Source organism: Melozone crissalis, unplaced genomic scaffold (genome assembly GCF_028551555.1).
Source record: "Melozone crissalis strain CALT ecotype California unplaced genomic scaffold, PUWL_Pcris_2 ptg000018l_1, whole genome shotgun sequence".
In the NCBI taxonomy this organism is placed as follows: domain Eukaryota; kingdom Metazoa; phylum Chordata; class Aves; order Passeriformes; family Passerellidae; genus Melozone; species Melozone crissalis.
In genome coordinates, this window is record NW_026535796.1 from 4,124,896 (window position 1) to 4,150,326 (window position 25,431).

The 25,431-nt window shown below is 47.7% G+C and overlaps 1 protein-coding gene and 1 long non-coding RNA gene across 2 annotated transcripts in view; one reads left to right on the plus strand and one right to left on the minus strand.

Moving 5' to 3' along the window:
• The window catches only part of EPS8L2 (EPS8 like 2), a 47,089-nt gene extending 35,713 nt beyond the window's left edge, over positions 1-11,376 (plus strand). The window contains exons 9-21 of the mRNA XM_054275695.1: positions 562-641; positions 1,117-1,243; positions 1,571-1,659; positions 3,082-3,156; positions 3,784-3,932; positions 4,077-4,203; positions 4,576-4,691; positions 6,535-6,646; positions 7,529-7,636; positions 8,490-8,631; positions 9,699-9,882; positions 10,286-10,418; positions 10,756-11,376. Of these exons, the coding sequence (XP_054131670.1) occupies positions 562-641; positions 1,117-1,243; positions 1,571-1,659; positions 3,082-3,156; positions 3,784-3,932; positions 4,077-4,203; positions 4,576-4,691; positions 6,535-6,646; positions 7,529-7,636; positions 8,490-8,631; positions 9,699-9,882; positions 10,286-10,418; positions 10,756-10,827 (1,514 nt within the window). The 3' untranslated portion in view covers positions 10,828-11,376. The remainder of the gene's footprint in view (positions 1-561; positions 642-1,116; positions 1,244-1,570; positions 1,660-3,081; positions 3,157-3,783; positions 3,933-4,076; positions 4,204-4,575; positions 4,692-6,534; positions 6,647-7,528; positions 7,637-8,489; positions 8,632-9,698; positions 9,883-10,285; positions 10,419-10,755) is intronic.
• On the minus strand, positions 9,685-12,912 carry LOC128936622 (uncharacterized). The gene is made up of 3 exons (XR_008482992.1): positions 12,556-12,912; positions 9,823-9,962; positions 9,685-9,736 (listed from the first exon to the last, which is right to left on the minus strand). It is a non-coding gene; the product is annotated as an uncharacterized LOC128936622 (long non-coding RNA).
• Positions 12,913-25,431: the final 12,519 nt, after the last annotated feature.

Sequence of the window (25,431 nt, forward strand, 5' to 3'; positions counted from 1 at the left end):
GGAATTCCTCTAGGCAGGATTTCTGGCTCTGAGTGCACAGAGCCTGGCAGGAGAGCAGATGACAGGAGAAAGTCTTGAGTGATGCCTGTTTGCTGAGATTCCTTCTCCATGAAACACCTTCCTGCTTTTCCTACAAAACCTGTCCTGATGGGGCACCTCATCCCCACATTTACAGATGCTCTGGACTTGTCATGGTTCTTTGCCAAAACTGCCTCCCCAGTTCTCCCACTTGGCAGATCCTGCTGTGCTGCCCTTTCCAAGCCCCTGCCCTGAGCTGACAGTGTTTGCTTTGCATGAGGGGCCAACCCAGTGATTGCTCCCACTGGAATATCCCCCCCCACACTGGGTGTGTGGCTTCTGGAAGCCAGGTGGTGCCTCGGGGTTGGGTTTTTTGCAGGATGATTGGGATTTAGCACCTGTTACAAACGTTATTCCTGAGGTGCCCTCACAACCCAGAACAAACACCCAAGATCAGAGCTACCATCCCATGGACCCCTGCCTTTTATGGAGCCTATTTCCAACCTCTAGTAGTAAATCTGTTTTTCTCTCCCTGGTTTGCAGACTATGACCGACGAAGCTCTGGCTCTCATGACCATGAGGAATCCCGCGCCATGTTAGCACAGAAGATTGAAAAGGAAACGGTGGGTGACAGGGACACTGCACAATCCATAGGCAGGAGCAGAGGCAGGGAGCAAGGGAGAGGGAGCAGAGGCAGGGAGCAGACATTTAATGCATCATCTAGGCATTTTTCCAATTGATACCTGCTGTGCATAAAGATAAGGTGGCCAAAAGCAAGTCTCCATCACTGCATCAGTGACAGTGTCCTCTGATCTGAGGCAGCTCTGCTGATTCCAGCTCTGCTCCTCCCCATCCCACTTGGGTTATTTTCCAGCTGTCCATTAGGAGGGGTCACTTGTCCCCTTGGTAAGGACAGCACACAGCCAGGCCCAGCAGCTCTGTGCTAGCAAAGGGAAGCATTGAGCTGCATTTCATGCCTAGATTACCCACTCGTGTACATTCTCCTGGGAAATGAAGCAGGCCCTGGGATTCAGGCTCCCAGCTGTGTGCAGCCCAGGCTCACTTTCACGTTGGTCCTTTGGGTTTCTGTCCTCACAGCAAATCCTGAACTGCACCCTGGATGACATTGAAGTGTTCGTTGCCCGGCTCCAGAAGGCTGCAGAGGCATTCCGACAGCTCAACCAAAGGAAGAAAGGGAAGAAGAACAAGAAGAAAGGGCCAGCAGGTGCAGTGCAGCAGCCACAACAAATGGGGAGCACAGGGGGGTCAGGGATGAAGGTGGGGGGGACACCTCAGCTCCTGGCCCAGCAAGGCTGGATCGATGCCATGGCACAGCCACACATCCAGGCACACAAGTTTGGGAGGTGCCGCTCTCTGGGGGCACCTCTGGCAGAGCACACAGAGGGAGTTTGCCTTTCCCTGAACCCCTGATTTTCAGTAGTTCTGGTCTCAACACCCATTTCTGCTGTGCCTTTTGCATGGCAGGCAGATGGAAGCTTCCCAGAGGGGATGCTCTCACTGATGTGTCCTTCTCTGCCCCTTCTCCTGGCAGAGGGAATGCTGACCCTCCGAGCAAGACCCCCGAGCGAGGCCGAGTTCATCGACTGCTTCCAGAAAACCAAACTGGCTTTTAACCTCTTGGTAAGACACAGAGGAGTTTCCATCCCATGCAGGGACAGGGCTTTTCCCTGTGAATCCCAGTAATTAGTGTTTAGAGTGAAACTTGAATGGAAAACACTGACAAGGGACAACAGTGTGAATTCCAGGTTCTTCAGAACTCAGGACAAAAATTGTGTAAGGCTTGTGCAGGTTTTCTGGGACAAGCTGTTAAACCAAAACTAGAAGCACCAAGTCCAGGATGGGACAGAGCAGCAGAGGGTTGCAGCACCCAGATCTTTTCAGATCCAGGCCTGGGGCGTCTCTGCTTGACAGTAACTGAAGTCCCCCATTGCCCTGATATTCCTGACCCCTCTCTGCTCTGCCAGACCCTCTGTATTGTGAAGGAGATGAAAAGAAAGAGCATAAAGATGTTCCCAGTGCTACCAGCTCTGGGAGGCTAATAAGGCAGCAGGAATTCTGTCAGTTGTGACCAAACTTATCCAGCAAACACATCCTCCAAGCTCCTTCCTGGGCAGTCATTAATAAGGAAACCCCAGAGACTGGGTTTGCAGGACACCAAGCTCCAGCCTTTTCTTTGAGAAGCAAATATGGATAATTTGTGTCTGCTCAGGATCAGAAGGAACAGCTTATCTCCTGGCAAGAGCCCAGGGTTGAGGTGGAGCAGAGCTGCGACTCCATGGTGGATCCATGCCACATTCCTCACCAAATAGCTGCTAAGTCCCTGGGAAGTGCCCATTCACTGAGTCACCCCGCTGCCAGCAGTTGTTTCTCACTTCCCACTCCACATTAATGCTAATCTCCAGCATTTCAAATGCTTTGCATTTCAGTAGGAGCAGGGAGCCTGTCTCTCATGGCAGCATGCCAGGAGCCCAGGACAGGAGAAGGATCTTGAATGGAAGCACAAACTGGAGAGATTTCTCACCACAGCTCTGCTGATTGCTGCTCCCAAAACCCAATTCTTACAGTAAATTAATGCCAAGTGTTTGCTCCTCCATTCTGCCACAGTTCACCTGAAATTAAACTGGATTTGGAGCCTTTCAGTGGCCAGGGCACCTCCAAGTGCCACAGGCAAGACCTTGGTGGAGACTTTCCTTTGTCAGCAATTGCAAAGGGACCCTCAAAACACCTATCCTGTTTTCATTCGTGGAACTAGTGGGATTCTCAACCCTGCAAGAGGCAGAAGCAACCATAACTCTGGCGTTTTCTCCCTAGGACTTTCAAAATAAGCCAAGGTTTTATGTGTGTGTTCAAATTACCTTCCAAGGCACTGATTTAACAGAGAGAAATTAATCAGGAATTTGAAATGGACACAAAATTAAATTTTAAATGATTCCTGTTCCTCCATCCCTTACTCTTCTCATCAGCCAGCAACACTCCCCCCATGTGACAGAAAAGAGAAGAAACCTAACTCAGGTTAGGGTTAAACTGTGTTTCTCTTTCCAGGCCAAACTGAGGAAGCACATCCAGAACCCCAGCGCTTCGGAGCTGGTGCATTTCCTATTTGGGCCACTGGAACTGGTAAATCTTATTCCCAGGTCTCACTGGGAACTCCCTTTTTACTTCACACTTACAAGCAAACAGATTGTGCAGAAGGGTTAGAAAACTGCTCATGCCTGGCCACAGTTTTCTCAGGAACTTTCAGAAGTGATGCTGGTTGTTCCTGGCCTCTGATCCAGTTTGCAGCTTGAAGTAAATACAGGAACCCAGCAAATATGAATCTTTCCATCCAATCAGTAAAGCTTTACTGTGAACAAAAGGGGCAGTGAGTTGGGGTTCCCACTGGGAATCTGTCTGGTCTCACCATCAGGCAATTGCACTGAAAATGCTTGGAAGCAGAAATTTCAACTTGGAAAAGGAGCCAGAAGGGACACAGGAATAGCAAGATACTTTCCATTTTTTGCAGTGTCAGCTTGTGACAATTCACTTGTCTGTAGCAACAGCTCATTTATAGATCAGATCTTACTTTTGACTCTAATTTAAAAAATTTCATGTTCCCCTGAACTGTCCAGTCTCCTTCAGAGACTTAGGTTGATGTTTCTTGAGGTGGCTGAGCTGATCTAAGGATCAGCTTTGTCTTTGATTCCTGCTTCTCTCTGTGTCCCTGGTTTGACACTTTGACTGTTGTGTGGTTTGTGTGTGACCCAGATCATCAACAGCTGTGGTGGCCCCGAGCTGGCCCGGTCTGTCCTCAGCCCACTGCTTTCTAAAGATGCCACCGATTTCCTGAGAGGACACCTGACACCCAAAGAGATAAATCTCTGGGATTCCCTGGGGGAGACATGGACCAGATCCAGGTGAGGACAGAGCTGCCATCTCCCCGGGCTCCCCAGGCAGAGGGGATGCTTGGATGCCCTGATGCTCCTGCTTCTCCTTTGGGAGGATGTTCCCAAAGACACATTCCTGAGAATGTCACCTGATATTCCCACTTTGTGTCCTAGAGCTGAGTGGCCCCGAGACGCGAACATCCCCACCTACATCCCCAAGTTCCGCAATGGCTGGGAACCACCCACAGAAATCTTCCGTGGAGCTCCCTGGGAAATAGACATCGGGCACTTGCAAGAGGAGGTTAGTCCTGTGTCCTGGGGATCCTCTCTTCCCTCTCCCTCCCTCTTTTCCAGAGAAAGGAGCTGAGGGAGGTGTGGTGGTGTACAACAAGTAGTTGGATCAAAACTCAGTTGGATCTGGTCGCTCCAACAACCAGAGCATAAAATATGGAAAGCAAATTGTGAGGCTGGAAAAGGGCAGCAATAATCAGCCTCTCCCAACTCAAGGCAACAGGACCCTACAATGTCACTGAGCTCCAGGGACACAGGCTTCCCTGAAGAACATGTTGACCAAAAGCTGCCATGCCATGATTCATCTCCCACTATTGCTCTCCTTTTCTCTGTTCAGCTTTCCCCTTTCCTGGTAACACTGACTCCATGTCTGCCTTTCCAGCTCTCCTCAGCCAATGGATATCCTTACCGGAACTCCTCACTCAAGCGTGGCCAGACGGCTGAGCAGACACAGCCTGGGGATGCCTTCAAACAGAATGTCACTCCACATGGAAATAGGTAATGGATCTGCACCCCTGGAGCTTCAGCTCCTACCTTGGAACCTCATGGACACACACAGACACATATGGTGACACTGGGAAACTTGGGCATCCTGGAGACGACTCCCTATCACTATTAATAACCTTCAAGAGAAGATAAAGATCAGCTGAGGGATTATCCCTGTGAGCACTGTCTGCTGTTTAACCCCCTGCAGCTCTGCAAGGAAAGGAATCCCAGGATCTTCCACCACAGGAGACAAAAATATTGGCTGACTTCATCAGCCCATCCATAGGTTTTGTTTCCCAACCAAAGTGACCTTCAGGATCAGGTGCCAAAGATGCTGCACTGTGCTTTGGCTCTCCACATGTGTAGAGACGTTGGAATCATGGAATTACAGAATGGATTGGGTGGGACAGGACCTTAAAGATTACACAGTTCCAACCCCCTGCCAGGGCCAGGGACACCTTCCACTATCCCAGGTTGCTCCAAGCTCTGTCCAACTTGGCCTTGAACACTTCCTAGGATGGCGCAGCCATGTTTTCTGGGCAATCTGTGCCAGGCCTCCCCACCCTCACAGGGAAGAATTTCTTCCTAATATGCATCTAAACTCACCCTCTGGCAGTTGGGAAGCCATTCCCCCTTGTCTTGTCACTCCAGCCTCTTCCTCAAAGTCCCTCTCCAGCTCTCTTGGAGCCTCTTTAGGCACTGGAAAGGGCTCTAAGGTCTCCCTGGAACTTCCTCTTCTCCAGGTTGAACATTCCCAGCTCTCCCAGCCTGTCTGTGTAATGCTCCAGCCCTTGGAGCACTTCCTGGCCCTTCCTGGCCTCCTCTGGACACCCTTAAGGATCTCCACTCATCCCAGAGCCACCACAGGCTGCAGACAGAAGCTGCCTACAGGGGGAATCTGCCCTAAGGGAACGGCACACACAAACCTTGCCCTGTTGGAAACACAGGGAAGAGTGGCCCAAGCTCCCAGCGCTGCTGGAAACATTCCAGCTGAGGAAGGAGCTTTGTTTCACTGGAGACAGCAGCTCCCTCTTGGCTTTAGACACAACCAAAGGCAAACCCACTGATTAGAGGCTGAATAAAAAAATAGATTCAAGTCTTTCCCACCTCTCCCTCAGGGAACTGACAAGGTGCCAGGTCCAGACAACTCTTCTTAATGAGACAGAATTCTAGAAAATGGAGAAAAACCCTTTCATCAGAAGTCTCAGAAAGTTCACTTCCAAACCCAGAACCAACCAGGCCACTCTTTTGCCTCAGGTTTTTTCCCAAGGGAAAGATGGCTCTTCCACCTTTCAACAGCTTCAATGCTCATTTTCCATCACCAGTTACTCCTTGGTACAAAACCTTCATCAAAGTACTTTTAGTTCAGAGTTTAGAGGCTCCATCTGCTTCCTTGTTTACATGAGCTCACACCTTGAAAATTGTCACATCTCTTGAGTGTCACCAAACTCTTCCAGACTTCCACATGAATCCTCTGTCGTGACTTGACACATCACTTTGCAGGGATTTGAGTCAAGGTTTCAGCTGACCATCCATTTCTCTGTCACCAGCTCTAGTCTGGGAAAAAAAACCCTCAAGCCAGACTGTTTTTCCATGGTTTTCTGTTCTAATCTAAAAGATTTATGAGCTTTACTACAAGAATTTAAATCCACAGCAAAAGACCTTAAACCCAATTATATCAGCAAAATAATAATTTTTTTTCTTATTTACCCTATCACTGGTCCTGGTAGGAACATCAGGTGGTAGAGATGCAGTGTGGAACAGGGAAAGGACAATTTCTCTTCTCCAATTTCAATTTTCTTGGCCTTGCAATTGGATGGGCCTCCACTAAAACTCCAGTTTTTCTCTCCTGCAGGAATTTTGAGGCCCAGGGAGTGGCTGTGCCCAGGAGATTTGCCAAAATCCGCTACGATTTCACTGCACGAAACGCCAACGAGCTGTCGGTGCTGAAGGATGAAATCCTGGAGGTACGTGAGCACTCCTGGGAAAGGTGTGTCCCCTCCCCTTCCAGGGGCAGCAGAGAGCTCAGGATGGCAGCCAGCACCAGCTCCTTGTCCCTGGTGGTGTGTGACAATGACACAGGGCTCAGGATGGCAGCCAGCACCAGCTCCTTGTCCCTGGTGGTGTGTGACAGTGACACAGAGCTCAGGATGGCAGCCAGCACCAGCTCCTTTGTCCCTGGTGATGTGTGACAGTGACACAGAGCTGTGCTCCAATCCAGGCTGGCACAGGCTGCCTGTGCTGGGCTGTGTCCCCTCCTCAGCTCAGACACATCGGTCCCATCCCAACCACGGTGAGGGAAGGACAACAACAACTCCCTGTCCTGCCCTGCTCATCCCCTGCTGGGTCTGTGCTCCTTATTACCACTTCCCCCTCCATGAGGAATTGCTTTCTCTGAAAAATACCTTTTTCATAACCTTTCTCTTCCTGCAGCTGGATAGTGTGGGACATTACTTGGGCCAACACTGATCTGTGACCCGGGGAAAAGGTTTCTGTGCAAAATGTCAATTTTAAAAAAATTATTTATTTATTTTAACACAAAAATACACCAGAAACTCAGTCATTGGAAAAAAAAGATCTGGAGAAACAGGGACATTACATAGCAACTGAGTTCTTCAGCACCCAGAGGTTCTCTCCTCTTCATCCTTATGATAAATTCTGATGCCTTCCAGGAAAAGTTTCAATCCTGGATTACATCTAAGAGGAGCAGATCTAATCAGAGCTCCTGGCCTCAGTGATGTCCTTCTGACAACTTCACCTTCTGGGTGGTCCATCCCCACTGTATCCTGGTTCTCTATGCCTGAAATCCCATGTTCCCACTAACAGATTTATTTCTGTCCCTCTCTCAGGTGTTGGAAGATAATAAGCAATGGTGGAAGTTGCTCAACCGGAGTGGCCAGGCTGGTTACGTTCCATACAATATCCTGGATGTGGTGACACTGGAAGAGCTTGAACAGGTCTGTAGTCAGGTGGTACCTGCCTGGTACCAGCTGCAGGGCACAATCTGCCTCTGGGAATAATCTTGTCATTAGATCTCCCTGGATTTCTTAGGATACTATGCACAAGTCAAGATGAACCCTCAGAAATAGACAAAGTCAGGAGATTCCTGAATCTCCTATGATAAAACTCCCATTTTGCCATGACCACCTTCCCAAATAAGGCCTATCCTTCCCATTTGTGCAGCAGCCTCCTGTCTTCCAAGTTTTTCCATGTCAAGCTTTTTGCTGGGGATTAAATTAAAGATGGACACTTCCCTCACCCAGTTCAGTTCAGCAGCAGGAACACATCACTCCAGTGGAGGCAGATGGAAATGCCATTTAAGTGAGAATTAAGTGAATACTGCAACTTGCACTACAGAAATGTGGAGCTGGAGTGTTCTGAACACCCTAGGGAAGCATGGAATTGCTTCCCAATTTTGGTGTTGCAGAGTTTGGACAAAGCCAAAGGGGGCCCAGCAAGCTTCTGGATAAATCCTTGCTAGTTTAATCAAAATGTCAAAAAACTTCCCAGTCTGCTCCAGGCCCTTGGCAGTGGTCACGCTTCACATCCCAGCTATGGAGCAGTGAGGCTTTGCCTTCCAATGGGATTGAACATGTTTGGCATGTTTAGAATTCCCTCATGCAAACTTCAGACTTTGCTTGGGGTTCTTCATTCCCAGAAATTAACTTCTTCCATGCAGTTCCACCTGAGGTCTCACCAGCCCCACATCAGCACAAGGACAACATCACAGTTTGTCTCTTAAATGAAAATGAAAAAAGGCAGAAAAAAAATCTGACTTTTTTTTTTTTTGTCCCTCCCCTTTCTAAGCAGTCTAACCAGAGGTACAAAGGAGACCTGAGCCCCAGGGGCTATGGCCCATCCAGTCCAACTCACAAGCTGCCTGCCAGCTACGCCGGGGATAAGTGGGGCAGCGAGATGTTATCACGCAACTCTACCCAGGACGCCAAAGAACGTACGTGTGTGTCCCACCCTGTGTCCCACGCTGGGGTCCCCTGGGTTTGGGTGCTCTGGGGACCAGACCTACCCAAAGGGCTCCTCTGCACCCTTCAGTGATCAGAAACAGAACAGCACCAGGTCTGGAGGCCATTGCAGGTAGGACGAGAGCCAAGAGAGCAGCCCTGGAGCTTGTGACACCTCCCAGGCTCTTGGGCAGCCCGGGACAAGCAAGGCAATAAGTGATCACCCCACTCCTCCTTCCTCCAGCTTGACCTTCCTCCTCCTCCTCCCAAGGAGAGAGTTTTCTTTCTCTTTCAAAGCATTTAAATGTGTCTAAGGAAGAGCTCAGGTCAATCCCTTTCTCTCCTTTCCTTTTGCTCATATCCTGCCACACATGCAGTGCCTGCCGGGCTGGTTCCTTTATGTGGTTCCACAGAATTCCCAGCCAAACAGGAGATCCACGTCCCTCCTTCACCCTGGACATGTTGTGGGGGTCACAGAGCAGGAAAGAAACCAGGGGCTCCACTCTCCTCAGCCCTTATCCCACCCTGTCCACTCTTGGAAGGAGGAGCCCTTTTGTGACGATGGAAAGCCCCTCAATACAAGGACACCAATCTGTTCAAACACCCAGTTATTCTCTGCAGTCCTCAGGAGTTTCATGGGGAAAGTGACACTGGATGAAGTGTCACTGGAGTTTTCCCAGAGTCACAGGGACCTTCAAGCTCATCTCATCATGAGTGTGCTCCTCACTCCCAGTTTGTGCTTCCTGCCACTTCTGTTCCACTGTGGAGCAAAACCTGGAGCTCTGGGATCAGCAAATCACTGACTAGAAGTAGCAGAGAGGAGAAAAGGTCTCAATCCCAACTCTCCAATTGTAGATCCTCACACATCTGTCCTTCCACACCAGGCAACAGCCCAGGGGTGATGGGAGGGCAACACTGGGCTCAGGAAAATGGGAACCACCTTTCTGGGCGGAATTTAAATAATATTGTGGGGCACACCCCCATTTTCCTTACAATTTCCCCACCAACACATTTAATGGGATTTTTGACTGAAGATTTCATTCCCTACCTGTTTCTGCAGAACTTATTCACCAAATGGATGAGCTGAACGACGAGCTGCTAAAGAAGATCACAAACAATAAAATTCAGCCTCCCCACAGGAATTTCAAAGTGGAAAAGCCTCAGCAAGTTTTTGTGCCCCTCACCTTTGAATCCAGCACTGAAGAAGTCAAAGCCTGGCTGGAGGCCAAGTCATTCAGCAAAGAGTAAGATTTGCTCTGTTACCACATGAAACGCTCGTCCTTCCCTGGAGAAGGAGCTGGGGAGGCCACTGGCACCATCTCACCTGGGACAAGTCACTGGGATTTACCTACAGAGCCTGTGCTGTAAATTAGATTGCAACCCTATTAAACCCAGGCTCTATAACCAGCATACCCAGAGCCCAAACTCACTCCCTTTCTTTCTTATAAACATTTTCTTGGAGAAAAACAATCCACGAACTAAACCCACGGCCTGAGATGCCACTGGAATCACAGCTGCCAGCCTGGCACAGCCCCAGGGCCTGTGACACGACCCCAGTGCAGCTCCCAGCCTCCCATCTCCCACTCCTCACCTCTGGCACGAGGCCACTGCAGCACAACCATCATCCCCCACTTTGTGTCTCCCCAGGACCGTGGAACACCTGGGCATTCTCACTGGAGCTCAGCTCTTCTCCCTCAACAGAGAGGAGCTGAAGAAGGTGTGTGGTGATGAGGGGAACAGAGTGTACAGCAAGATCACGGTGGAGAAGAACCAGCTGGAGGTGAGTGTTTTTCTGGGCAATTCCTGCTGGAATGGGGGGCTGTACCAGCAGTGGCACATAGCTCATTAAACACACATTTTAAGAAACACAACTGGGGGAAAAACGAATGCAACCAAACCTACACAAGCAATAAAATACACATAAAAATTCTGAAGTTCTTTTAAGCTAGAAGGCCCCAAATCCATAAGATCTCCCTGTTTCCACTAATTAATCTGCTTTTTACTGATATCACCTATCCCTTTGAAACTAGCCCTACTCCCACAGCATTCATTAAATACTGTAATTTAACCACAGCTTCAAGTTCAAATCCAAACTTGCTGTTTTGTTTCCATTCCAGAAAAGCAGAGGGGAGTCAGAGCTCCAAGAGATCATGAAGCGCCGCCAGGAAAGGATTGATTCTGCTAATTAAAGTCTCTCTGCTTTATTTCAGCTCTTAGCCCTCAGTAGTGCAGAAAAAAGGGAATGAAAGCAATGATTGCCGGCCCAGGCCGGAGGCAGCAGAGCTCCCCTTGGGCTCCAGCTGCCATCAGAGTGACAATTCCTTGAACACTCTGGGGAAGGGTTGGCAACAAGACCATATCCCACTGGGAAAGGTGTTTTAATTTTGCATGAAGTATTTTTTTTATAACTATGTATTTTATACTGAGATTTTCCGTGCATGCGATCGGAGCAGGATTCCCGCGGGGCTGGATGGACGACAAGGGCTGGATTCAAACAGAGACCCCAGAGCTTTTCCCCAAGGGCTGTCCCTGCTCCCAGCCCTGGCTGGCAGAGCAGGGCTGGCACACAGCTCAGGAGGGGCCAGCTCAGGGCCTGGAGCCTGCACCCCGAAAATGAGGCTGCAGGAACAACCCTGCACTGCTTTGGGTTCAAGGAAAGGACATTAAAGCTCATCCTGTTCCCCCCCATCACGGGCAGGGACGCCTTTCCCAAGCCCAAGTTGTTCAAATCCTGTCCAGCCTGGCCTTGGACACTGCCAGGGAGGGGCAGCCTAAGGCAGCCCCACTTCAGGGCAGGTGTCCCCTGCAGCCCACGAGCACAGCCCGGTGACAACTCCCTGTCCCCCTCCTGTCCCCTGTGCCCCTCACTGGACAAGGCTGGAATGGCAACACACATTCCCAAAGTCTGGTTGCTTCCCTAAATCCACAGACCAGTTGGTGCTGTCTCTGAGCAGCTGAAATGAGCTCTCAGTGCCTAGGAAGGAGCAGGAGTGACAAACAAAGGGATCTGAACGTGGACATGGGTGAGCTCCACCTGCCCACTGCTGCTGATGCACAGGCCTGGGCTCAGGGCAGCTGTGCAGCCCTTCCCTGGGCCACTGATCCTGCCCTGGAATGCTGTGGGGCTGCCAAACCCGGCCTCAGACCAGGAGAAGATAAGCCCTGACCATTTGCTCCTGTCCCAGGCACACCCACAGCCCTTCCCAGGGTGTTGGTCACTCGTCCCCACCTTCAGCTTTTCACTGTAGAAACTCAGCTGAAGTTATTCCCAAATAGCTGAAACTCCAAAGCACACTGGGAAAGGCAGGTTTAACTCCAAAAAATGGGCACAAGGAAAAAAAATCTAATTTAGCACAGGGTGTTGCTCTTGACTTCCTGTTTTCCTTCATAAAGTTATGTGCATTTCTATATAACAATCTGTAAATAGGGGGTGAGGAAAATCTCTCTCCCTGGAGGCAGAATTAGTGATTATGCTTCCAAAACTTACTCACAATTTCAAAACTCAAGCTAGCAGCGTACTTCCTGTCCACAGCAAGTTTGGCACACTGCATTTCTGTCTCTGTTTACCTGACAGACCAAGCTGATTGCAAAGCAGTGAAGCAAACACAGCTCCAGACCTGCCCACAGCCCAGGGACAGTTGGCTTTTCTCTCTCAGCACTGCTCAGTCTTTGCCCAAATTTGTGTCTGTCCTTGCACATTTAATGGGAAAAGCTTTAACACAGCGTTGGGGAACTCGTGTCTCGATCTGAGAGCACCAGAGCACCTCAGGTTTGCTTTATTCCTGACTGTCTCCCATGGATAATCTGTTTTCTTCATCTGAAAGAGGACGCTGCTGGCAGCAGCAGAATCAGGGTGCAGGCAGGGGGGGATCCTGGGTTTGGTCACAGCCCTGCTGGGATCTGAGAAGGGCACTCACCTTGTCAGGGAGGGATGAAGAGGACAATCCTCCTGAGAAGCCCTGGCTCTGGAAGAGGATGAAGGGAAGCAGGATGGCAAGCACAGGAGGCAAAAGAGTTTCTAAAATGAAAATAAAACCAAATGTTGAGCTAGGAAACACCCCACCTTCTTGTCCTGGGGTGTAGAGGAAAGCAAAGCACAGGGAATTACAGTTATCTGGCATTTTAACAGGAGTGTACACGACAGCTCTGTAAAGCTGGGAGCCACAGGAGCCCTTCCCAAAACAAACTTCTCAGCAGGCCTCACTGCAGAGGTCACTTTTACAAATTTCCATGCGACTGAGCTGTGCATCTGTTCTGTTTGTACTGCCTGCAGACTCTGCTATAAAGTACTGTACATTGATGTATCTGAGCGAAGGAGACAATGATATAACCATGCACTGTACAAGAGTTATTAAAATAGTTAAGTTATACTTATAAATCCATCTCTGTCTCTTTCACTGGGTTTTGTAAATCCATGTCTGTCTCTTTCACTGGGTTCTCATAATGGTTTGTCACTGACAGTCTGAGAAACTCAGCAAAAGCTCTGAAACCACACATTTCCTTTTGGGTTTGGGGATTGACATTCAATAGGAAGGGTGTTATGGCCTGGATAGCTGAGTTTCAAATACATGGGCAAACCATGACAAGGCTGTACAAAAGCAGCAGTTGGACCCGATGGTCCACTGGAACACCTGAACAGGTCCTGGCAGGGGCACAGCATTGCCACCAGGTCCTGCAGCACAGCTGTTTGTACTTCAGGGCTTCTATGTTTTGGTACAGATCCACTGGAATTTAACCTCATAATTTGGCAAGAATTAACATTAACCCAAGAGTTCGAGGGCATCACCTGTGTGTGGTCTCAGTCAGTATAACTGGGTTTTGGGGGAGAAAAACTGATTTAGAGGTGTGATCAAACCTCTGTACAACCCTGTCAGGATTAAGGGCACCAGACCAGGCATGTTGCTAGAAATTACAGAAATTATTTACTTGGATTAATAACAAGGACTAAAAGACCTTAATTAATCACACCTGAGCATAGGGGCTGTAAGTGCTGGCACAGGGCACCCTGTGTGAAGGAATATTGCAGCAAGGACATTCAACGGCACCAATTACCAGGACAAACTGTCACTGACCCAGAATAACAGCCAGAGGTAAATCTCCATCTCTGCCCGGAGTAGGGGCCTCGGGCAGTGTCTGCCTCAGAGGGGCTCTACAGACTTGTGCTGACACAGAGCCTTTGACCGACACCACCATGTCCAGAAGAGGCTGTTTGTGTTATTTTCTCGATCATTTTCTCGTTTCATGTCTTCCCCAGGCTGAGGCCACGAACGATCTCCCCGGGGGCCTGACGCAGCAGCCGCTCCGGCCGCTCACCGGGGCAGGGCCGGGGTTTGGGGTTCGGGTTCGGCGTGGCTCCCTCAGAGCCGGGCCCGTGCCGTGCCCGCTCAGGGGGCCTCTCGCCTCAGCGACCGGCACAGAGGCTGCCCCGGCACTGCCTGCCGCCGCCTCCCGCTTGCCCGCGGCGCCTCTGATCAACACCGCCGTCCCCACCAGGACGCCTGTCTGGGCATGGGGTCCATTCTTGGCGCCATTTTCTCCCTACTCAAAGCGCGTGCGCGAAACGTCGCCACATTGGAAAGGGCGCGATACACCTAACCCGCCATGTTAGGTGTGGTGATGTGAGTTCCGCCCGAACTCCGCCATCTTGTGTGCTGGCAAAAGTCACTTCCGGTAAGGGCCTGCCATCTTATGTGTGGTATCACGTGAGTTCCGCCCGAACTCCACCATCTTGTGTGCTGGCAGAAGGCGCTTCCGGTAAGGGTCCGCCATCTTAGGTGTGGTATCACGTGAGTTCTGCCCGGACCCGCCATTTTGTGTGCTGGCAGCAGCCGGGTCCGAGCCGTTCCGCCACCTCCGGCCCGGGCCGCCCTCCTGGGCGTTGCCGATTCCATTTGCGGCCGTCTCCGCCGCCGTGGGAGGGACGATTGTCGCTGTCCGTCACACACGCACAAACGCACACTGACATCACAGCCCCGCACAGCTCGACTGTGAAAAACGCCAATCACTTGTTTTTAAAATTTTTAAAAGTTTAATAGTAATAAAATGGTTATAAAAAGAGTAATACAATTAGAGTTATAATAATTTGGACAATTTGGATTAGGACAATATGAGACAATAGAAACAGAGTTACGGACGTCCGGGTACCTTTTTCTGGGCAGCATAAGCTCGAAAAAGGACACACGTTAACAGAGGACTGACCCTTAAAAACAATAGTCTGTTGCATATTCGTACATCTCACACATGATGCATAAATTCCATTCAAATACATTCTGTCTGGTCATCGTCAACTTCTTCCTCTTAATCCTAACGGCGTCGTCCCGATTGAGCGAGGCGGGAAGTTACTTACTCCTGATAATAGGACAATAAATTCTCTTTCTCTGAAAGGTTTAGGTGTCCTGTGACTGCTATCTCGGTGCGAGTCCTTTCTTTAGAAAAAAGTATCCTACATAGCATAGTTTCTATCTTAACATTTTGTTATAACCTAAAACTATATTTAAAACACTACTTAAGAGAATTAATACAGCATCACTTTCTAACACAACACATATAATATTAATTTTAATATTTGCCAAAAGCCAATCATAAAATACGCATTTTTCGCATCGACCGGGCCCCTCTGGCACCGCCTCGCCCCTCCTGCCATCCCCAATCCTGGGTCTCTCATGAGTTTCTTGCCCATTTCATGCAGAAACAACGTCCCACCAACACTATATCACAGTTCGTCTCTTCTGTGCATACAAAAACTTCATTAGTCACAAGCATCACAAAGGCCTCCAGAGTCTGTGAGTCAAGGGCAGATGTGAAAAAACCCTGCTTTCTGCTCATTCAGTTTTCTTTATGACAAATATCTTTGTCATTGAGCACATTTCCAACAACAGCAGGCAGCTAATCTATGTTCCTGGCAGGATATTCCTGTCCAAGTCCATGACAATTTCTTTTTGCAGCTGCCTCATACGTCAGCGTTTGCAGATCCTAATTGTGATAAATAGGTATGATTCGTGCTGATAAAAATTGAAACGGTAATCAATATTGATACAGTAATTAATATTTGAGAACAATAAAATAGTTAAAAATTGTAATGCCAAAGAAGAGAGGGAGAGGAGGGGCTCCACCCCCCCCTTCCCAGCAGATGTTCTCAAGGACCACAGGAAAGAAGCTGAAGATACGGTTGCTAAAAATGAGCAAAGAACCTGGTTGGGTCCCAGAAAATGCTAATTATAAGGGATTTATTGCCTTGATATGTAGATATAGTGATATGTTAGTCTTGGCTTACATTGTACTGGCTTGGTGCGCATGTGTAACCCAAAGGTGAATTAAAGGACAACGAAGAAGACTACAGAGCCTTCATCAGTGACGACCCCCAAAGACTTGTGCGACCACCAAACCGAGTGGTGGCGCATGCGTGGTAAAGGTGGTAATGAGGGTGGAGATAGAAAAGTGACGAACCGAAAATGGGAGGAGATGGTATTGACACATGGCATATAAGGGGTGACTTTCACTTGGCAAGCTTGTACGTGAGGTGACAAGGGTCCCAGAACTCTGCCCTCCGTACCCCGCGGTATCTTTTGCTTATGCGCTATGATTTGAACCAAATTATCCCTTATTTATAGATTTTCTAAACTATTTAATTAAAATTGCTGCTACTTTAAATATTGTTTGGTTTTTTTGATGGGATAATTGGGCAAACATAACACTAATGCAGAGGGGAACAGGACACCTGTAGCCTTGAGACCCTGCAGATGCTGGATTTGATGAAGAGCTCAGGTCTCAGAGAGGCGAACAGGCAGTCCCGGCTCATTGCAGTTCCCGGCAGGAACACGAGGGGGTGCTGCAGGACAGGCTGTCGGCGTGCGGCCTCTGCCGGCGCTCACCCTCTGCCCCCGTTGTTTCTCCTGAGCTCTTCCCTCAGCCCTGTCAACGAGCAGGAAAAATCTTGTCTTACTTCCCGGTCGTGCTCCGGCACTGGAAGCAGTGATGACATATTCATAAAATCATGGAATGTTCCCGATGGGAAGGGACCCTGAACCCATTCCATTCCACCCTCTGCCATGAACAGGGACACCTTCCACTATCCCCGGTTGCTCCAAGCCCCGTCCAACCTGGCCTTAACGCTTCCAGTCACTCCAGGCTCCTGTGTGTTACTGCAGCCTATCAGACGAATAAGTTGTTTCTTGGAATGCTGTTGGAGAGAAGGTAGTTTATGAGCCTGAGGATCACATTAACACATACACTTCTGGGAGCGGCAAACTATGTATTTTTCGCCCAAAAGATGAGGGGTTTTTGTGACACCAAAGCAGAACTCATCTCCAGTTGCATGAAGTGAGTGCTTCAGAAAAAATGATGGGATGAATTTAAGACAGAGAAATAACGTGGAGAGTCAGCAAGTACCAGCGGTTAGCAGATTGAAAGGGCGAGAACACACGCGAGCAGGAACAGGAGTATGCCTTTCAGATGAGACTAACTGCGAGCGCATTCATTTTAAAATGACTTATTTTTCCCCGCCGGCTGGCGCCGGTGAGATGAAAACTACATTTCCCATGATGCTTCGGGGCGACGCAGGACGGCGGACCCAATCACGCGGGGCGGGGAGAAGGGCGTGGCCAATGGGGAGGCGGGAGAGGCTTGAATATTAAGGCTGCGGCAGTACTTGGCTGTTCGGCTGGCGCAAGGTGTTGCGTCTGCTGTGGTGGTTTGCGCGGCCGGGGACTGTGTGCGGTACGTCCGGCTGGGTGGGAGGCGGGTCCGGAAAGGGTTGCCGGAGCCTGCAGCGCTCTGGGCTAAGGCGGTTGGAGGAGCTGTGGGGTCCGTGCGGGGGTGAGGGCTGAGGTGTTGTGGGCTTAAAGGTATGCAGAGCTGAGGGATCCATGGAGGACTGAGGTGGTCTCAGGGGCTGTGAGATACACGGGAGTGAGGTTTGTGGGATCCGTGAGGGTTGCGCGCCTGTGGGGTCGGAGATGGAGGCTGAGGGGCTGTGAAATCTGTGAGAGGCCCTCGAGTTATCAGTAGTGTCTCTGAGGGGCTGTGAAGTTCGGGGAACTGATGGCTGCCGTGCCCTTGAGAGGCGCTCGGGGAGCCGTGAGTTGTGTAGGGCTTGAGAGGTTGTGGGGGGCTGAGGCATTCTTGTGGGGCTCAGGGGCTCCGAGTACTGAGGGGCGAGGCACTGGCGGCTGCGGGATTCGTGAGGGGCGCGGGGCTGAGGGCCGTGGGGTGCGCGGGGCAGAGGGACACGGGGAGATCCGTGAGGGGCTGTGAGGTGTGTGGGGCTGTGGGTGTCTCTGGGTGTCCATGAGGGGCTGTGTCTGTGTGGGATCCCTGAGGGGCTTTAGGGTATGAGGTACTTGGCTCTCGTATTTTCCTGCCCGGCACGGCGCTGGGGCTGCCCGGCCAGCGCCGGATGCCCGGTCCCGGCGTGCGGCGATGCGTCCCGGGGCACCAGCAGCCTCGGCTTGCGCCGGTGCCAGCGGGGAGTCCCCGGTACGAGCCGAGGCTCGGCTGTGCCCCCGCCTGCTGCAGCCGCTCGTCGAGCTGGTGAAGGACCAGAGGGTCCCGACTGAGCCTGGCTGAGGCTCCCCCTGGCCGGAGCGCAGCCGTGGGCAGCCCCTGTGAGGAGGATGGGGGAGGTCTCCGGGCATGGAAAAGAGCAATCACCGGGGAGGGAGATGGCCTAATCTTAGTGGCTTTTGCTGCTAATATTGGCTGCTTGCGGTTCTTCATTGTCAAGATGGGCACTTTTTTAATATATTTCCCGTAGGGGGGAGTTAAACCCCCAAGTCCCTCTAAAAGTTGGGTATCTAAGTGGTGTGTTTTGGCTCTACAGGAATTCGGGGTGAATGGGCTTAGGAAAGCAGTCTCTGTCAGGTTTCAGGTCAGTACCCAGCTGTACAGGTGTCCATTTCTTTTTAAACGCAGGATTTAAGGAGAGGTGGTCGTGTCCCAGGAGACAGCCACTCCCTCCTGAAAAGGGAGAGTGTGCAGCTCCTCTGACAGGGACAAGAGATGTCCAGCCTGCAGAAAGAAATCGGTGCAGGACTTTAGAAATCCAGCAGAGTAAGGTGGCTGAAAATGAATGGGGAAAAGAGAGGAAGGTGTGTGGAAGTTAATGACTTCTAAACCTCGAAGCAGAGGTCCCCCTTGCCTGGGGTTTGTGTCTATTGCAAATACAGATTTAATAATAAAATTGTGAAATTGTTTGGATTAGAGAGAATGTTATAGATATCTGGTTTCACCTTGTATTAGCCCACGTTGCTCCAAGCCCCATGCAACCTGGCCTTGGACATTCCCAAGGATGGATCAGCCACAGCTTCTGTGTGGCAACCTGTGCCAGGGCCTCAGCATCCTCCCAGGGAAGAATTTCATCCCAATATCTCACCCAAAGCAACCCTCCTTTGGCTTAGGGCCATTCCCCCTTGTCCTGTCACTGCATCCCTCGTGAATGGTTGCTCTCCTAAAGAGTCCCTGGCCATGTGTACTCTGTTCAAGTTTAGCAGGCTGATATTGTTTGAATAAGGTTGAAAAACTCTCTGGGGAGTTTTAAACTCAAGAAAAGGAAATTCTTGCTCAAGAGAAGAATTGGCAGAGGTGGCCTGCTGAAATGTTTGGAGGGCAGAAAAGGAATGTAAGAGGTAAAATATGAGAGAAGGCAGGCATTAGTTAAATGTGTAAGAGAGAAATGTAAGAGTTGAATTATTTTGGAAACTAGAAGCTGAAGGAAGAACTTGTTGGCTGCCTTGTGCAAAGAAGGGCTGTGCAGCTTTCTGCAAGTCTTGTTTTGAAGTGCTTGTGAGGAAAAGAGAAGAGCGCAGATCAAAAGAATTCAAGAGCAGTATCAATGGAATATTTATCCTGGCAATTGGATGACAGAGAGGAGCTTCCAATGGCTTCAAGTAGACATCAAAAGGAACAGCTGTGCTACAGGTGTTCAGGCTGTTGTAGAGAAGTGATGGAAGAGCTTGTGTGAAGGGAATCAATCCTGTGAGATCGGGTTTGTTTCACAGGTGCTTGGATAAGCCCCAGTGTTGCCATGTTCTCTGTAGCTGAGAAGAATAGAAAGGCACGAGGCTGATGCCTGGATGCCCTAGGGTGACTTTATGATGCTTGTGTTATAAATAATAAATGATAAACCCAAATCAATCTATAAAAAATTCATATTTCATGACCAGGATTCTGTCTCCGATAGCCACAATCAAAGGGTCAGTGTCGAGCCCGGGATTAGCTCTTGCTGACCACAGCTCTGAACTCTCTCTGTTCACCACTGCTGCCTCTGCTGGGCTAATTTTATACTCGGGTTTTTCCTTCTGGGCCAGAGTTTCTTCTATTCTTGTCACTTCTCATATTCGTGTAGTTTCCTTTTCTCTGTGCTGGGCTGGACAAAACAGTTTCTGGGAAGGGATGAATGCTGATTGTCGAGTTAAGGGAACCTGGTATTGGGATGCACACCTTTGACTGCTCTGTCTTGATCGTGGATACTTATCGCGTATTCATAGCTTGGGTGTCTCTGCACTGTCCTGGAAAGGGCCCATCTCTGCACAGAGCCACGTGGTTTCATTTACTAATTAGGTTTTTTCTCTTTGCTACCACCTGTGATTTCACAATTGGTGAAGCAATCTCTTTCTCAGGCTGCGGCTCGTGGTTTTAAATCTTTAAGAATTTTTCATACAAGCACAACTTATTTTGTGTTTATTTTACACAGGCACAAATTATTCCATAACATGTTTCACACTTGTGTCCCCTGTGGTTTGTTCTGTTGGTCATGTGCTGGAACACAAACTTTTCCAGACCATGTTAGAATGGTAATGTAAAAACAAAGCTTTCCTTGCAAACCTTCAAGGATACAATATGATAAAACCCAGCTCAGAATTCAATCCTTACAGTTGATGGGATTGGGCAGTTGGAATATCAGGCCAGTGTTGTCCAATGAGAGAAGCAGTTGGAGAGGTAATCTCCTCCCTGGCTTCTGCCCTCTTCAGCTGCCTTCATTATGCCAGCGATTGTGTGGTGCAAAATAAAATGTGCTTGGAGAAGTACCAGGCAAGAGATAACAAAATTTTAGGAATGTGTCAATAAGGGCCTGTTCCCTGTGGGAAAGAAAGGTGGAAAAGTACTGGAAGTTACACTGAGGCATTTAACAGTCTACAGAACTCCAAATACATGAAGAATACATGAAAGCTAAAAACTTCAGGTATCGAGGTAACAAATGTATTTTCCTCTTTTCAATGTGGACATTGTTGTAAGTGGAGCTTGGTAAGAAAAACTTGAATGAGGGAGGGATGCAACCAGGCTAAAATTCTTGGAAACTCCAAGAACATTCTTTTCAGATGGAAAGCAGTTTGGTTAAATGTGAGAAACTGAGCCCACTCTATAAGAGTTTGATAAATTATTTGGAAAGGATAAAACATAAAGCAATACATGCAAGTGCCTGAGTGCCTGGTAAAGCCAGTACCCTCTCCCTTCTTCAGCCCAGGGTTGTTTATAGCATTGCAGGTGCATCACTTCCTCAGTTTTTGTTGTACATCTGTTTTGGGCTCCTTGACCTCACTTCTTACTTCAGGTTTCCATTCCTTTTGCACAATTCAATGATTGCAAACTTCAGCAGTTTACAGGGTTCTTCTGAAGGTCTGGTGTTGGCACTTTAAGCTTGGTGCTTCTTTTGTGGTTTTCCTTCCTCTACTTATGCTATTTTAAATGTATGTTTTGCAGCAGCAAGCATATCTTAAAATACATCTTTTGCAAGCCCACTTACATCTTGTGAAAGCCTTGCTTCTCTGATTGCATTGCCCATAAGCTATTACTAATTTTTCCGTACTTTAAAACAGGTTAAAACTTAAAATAATTATTTTGCAAGGAATTGCAATTCTCTAATTAAAACATATAAATAGCAGTGAGAGCCAACTACCAAATAGCCATTTATAACATTAAATTAGTGGAAAAGTTCAGTAAATCATAAGCTTAATATAGCTGAGAAGAGTGAGGAATTATAATATAAAATTTATTTTGCCGGTCTCTTTGTGCTGTTTAAAACATTCATTCTGGTCTCCGAATGCTTCCATATTTCTTTTAATGTCTGCCCTTGGAGTAGTCTCTGCTCCCCACTTAATGAAATTTCTTAGATTTAATTAAATAAAATATCCTGTTTCTGGCAGAAGAGGCAAGGATGTTTAATTCCACTCCATTGAAGGGCAGTGCAAGAATAACCTTTGGTGAATACTCTGACATATTAAAACCTGCACAGGGAAGAAAGGATTTCTCTTACTGCTGATTTCAAGATGCCTCAGGAAGCAGTTTGGGAAATGATGGAAAAGAGGAGTGAGTTTGTGAAGGATTCCCACCATGTAACTTATTTTGTGCTGAAGAGTCTCAGGGAATTGAAATAGGCAGATGAGAGTAGTGTGTTGCCAGACTAAATTCCACCTCTTCTCTTTACTAAGGGACCTCTGTGGGGGACAGCTGAGCAGTAGAACAAAAAGCACTGCACAGTCTGTCATCTTGCACCTGGTGGGCCCAAAGCCCTGGGAACAGCAAACAGAAATGTACAAGAGAAACCAGAAAAATATTGTGCTTTGTCTAAAGCAAATCATGCAAGTCTGTGGTTAAGCAATGTTACCAGGAAACATAAATATTGTGGTTATCACTTTGGCAGTGGAAAATTCCACCTAAAGCTGTAAGAGTACATAAACTGAGCTGTAGAACAATAAATTGGCTTCTTGCTTGCACCAAGCAGAGCCCCTCTCCCAGTCATTGTCAGATCTCAGAAATGGCCAAGGAATTTTTGTGGTGCTGCAATGGCCTCTGATGAAAAAAATGAGAAAAAACCAAACTCCAAGTCTGGAGGCTCTTGGTGGACAGGATGATGAATATTCTAGAATTGGGACAATCTTGGCTGTAAAATGAGGACTGTGTGTGATAAGTGGATATGATTTGTGCTAACTAAATTGTAACTCTATCAATATTTTAGAAAATAATTGTTATAAAGTTATAAAGTAGGATTGAGATAAGCAAGATCCCAAAACAGAATTGGCCTTGGCATGAACAGAGTTCTTTGTTACATGTGAAAAACAGGATGTAATACTGAGATAAGCAAGATCCCAAAACAGAGCTAAGTTGAGATGATTCCAGGTGAGGAATCCAAGCTGTGGTTTTATCTATGGAATAATAAGGCTTGTTTGGAACATAATGCTTACTTACATAACACACAGCTTAGTGTGCCTGTGCAGCCTGTGAGGTTATTCAGACAACAGCGAGGAAGGCAGCAAGCCTGCCCCTGAAAAGCCAGGAGACCCCCTAGCAACAACTGCAGCATGTGCTGTCTATGCAGTATAGTGACATGGATTTCAGGAATTGAAAATAGGAGAAGATTTATGGGAAAATACTGATGAATATGTATTGGCACACAGTATGGAAGTGTAGTTTGGATTACTTTGTTTTGTACTGGGTCAGGGTGAGAAGCCCTCCCCGTACCCTGGTCGGTTTTGCTTATGCTTTATACAAACCTTAATCATACTTAATTAATCACAGCCACATTTTTATTTGCTTGGTTATATTTAATACACTTGATTGTGTGATGTCGATGGAAGGAGACCCGGACACCAGTTGGTTCATCGCAGGTCCCCTTTATTGATCGATACAGCGGGTTAAATACAGTTCATAATAAGCTTCATACATATTGCAAAAGCTGAGCTCAGGATTGGTTAGTTACATATCAGCAACTACGCCTACTTCTGCATTCTTGAGGTTAGTCTTTTGATACTTTTTGCATATTTTCAGCAAGAATCTCTCTTCCCTATCCTCATGTTGCGGCAAGGGCATCGTGTCCTTGCGTGTCATTGGTCACTGACTGCTGACTTCCCTTTCAAGCTTAACCAGCGGCATTATGTCAACATGGCCTTTCTCAGCTAACCAACTGTTAACAAAACTCTCCACATTGTGATATATGTTAGGGAATAATTCGTGCCTGTGTAAAATATTCATGAAATAAGTTGTGCTTGTACAAAATATTCTTCAAGATTTAAAACCACAAGCAGCCCCCTGAGAGATTGCTTCACCAGTTGTGAAATCACAGACTGCAGCCAGGAGAAAAAACCTAATAAGCAAATGAAAAGACGGGGGCTCTGTGTGGAGATGGGCCCTTTCCCAGGACAGTGCAGAGACACCCAAGCTATGAACACCTGATAAATATCCATGATCAAGATAGAGTAATCGAAGGTGTGCATCCCAATACCAGGACAATCAGCATTCATGCTTCCCAGAAACGGTTTTGTCCAGCCCAGCACAGAGAAAAGGAAACTGCATGAATATGTAAAGCGAAATGAGGAATAGGAGAAACTCTGCCTCAAGCAAAAAAACCCCATATAGTTTTTGTATTAATTCTCTTAAGTACTGTGTTAAATATAGTTTCAGGTTATAAAAATAGAAACTATGCTATGTAAGATACTTTGTTTAAAAGAAAGGACTTGCAGCGAGATAGCAGCCACAGGACACCTAAATCTTTCAGAGAAAAAGAATTTATTGCCCTCTTATCAGAAGAAATGAACTTCTTCCCGCCTTGAAGGCAGAGCCCGGTAGAGGCATGTTATAAATAAGAAGCTTGACTAGGCCAATATTCAAGCAGCAATCAATTTATTAATTAATATGGTAAAGTATGAGCAATACAGCGCTGAGTACAGTTGGGGAATTTTTCCCTCCAACTGCACACTGACAGTTAAAGGTTACAGGTATTTATAGGGGTACTCAAAAGCTTTCTCAACAGTTTCGGTTCTAATTTCTACTCATCAGCAGTTTCTAGTCCCAATTTTTATGTCACAATTCTATACACTATTGTGATTTAATTTTTCTCAGGATGTATCCTGAGAAAAGGAGTATCCCCAGATGGTGGTGGTCTGGTTTCCAAAAGAGGAAAGACAAATCCCATCTGGTGGGGTCCAGCTCCCCAGATGTGGGTACACCTTTTGATTGCAGAGACTATAAATCTCATAACAGTGATGTCCAGCTTCGCTTGGTCGAAACTATAAACCCTTGAGGTGATGTTCATCCTTTCTCAAGCTGTTTTTCTCTGCTTTATTAAGGCCTGAGATAAGCATATTTCCTTTATATATATTCCAAAGCTATAGTTTCAAGGATACAAGCAATATTCTAAAATTATACTTCAAAAGGTTATTATTGCAGAACTCTTTAAGGATTAGCTACAAGCAAAAAGCAACACCCTTAAAGCTTTAATTCCAATGCTCCTAAATCAACCAAGGTTAATTGCAAACAACAGATATGTTCAAAGGCCTTCTTCCATACTTTACTTTCCTCAGATGTTATTAGAATTCGCAACTGTCCCATTGTTGGTCTCCACACATATCACAATCACAAATGCACACATTGCCTGTGTGTGCCTGACACGAAACACAGCTTTGTATTTCACAGACAGCATTGGTGAGCAGAGGGGATCCCCAGCCCTCGAGTTCGGATCTGTGTTCCCAGGCTCGACGCTGCCCCTTTGGTTGCGCCTATCGGAGACCGAATCCTGGTCATGAAATAAAATTTATTGTTGATTTGGCTTTATAAATAATTATCTATAACAATTGTATTCATTTATATAAAATTGCAGTTCAATTGAAATTGCTGCTAAGTTAAATTTTGCTGTTTATTAGTTAGGCATACAGAACTTCATTCATAACACTGTTCAGGGATTTTTGTGGTGCTGCAATGGCCTCTGGTGGGAAAACTGAGAAAAAACCAAACTCCAAGTCTGGAGGTTGTTGGTGGAAAGGGAGTGAATATTATCATAGAATTGCGACAATCTTGGCTGTAAA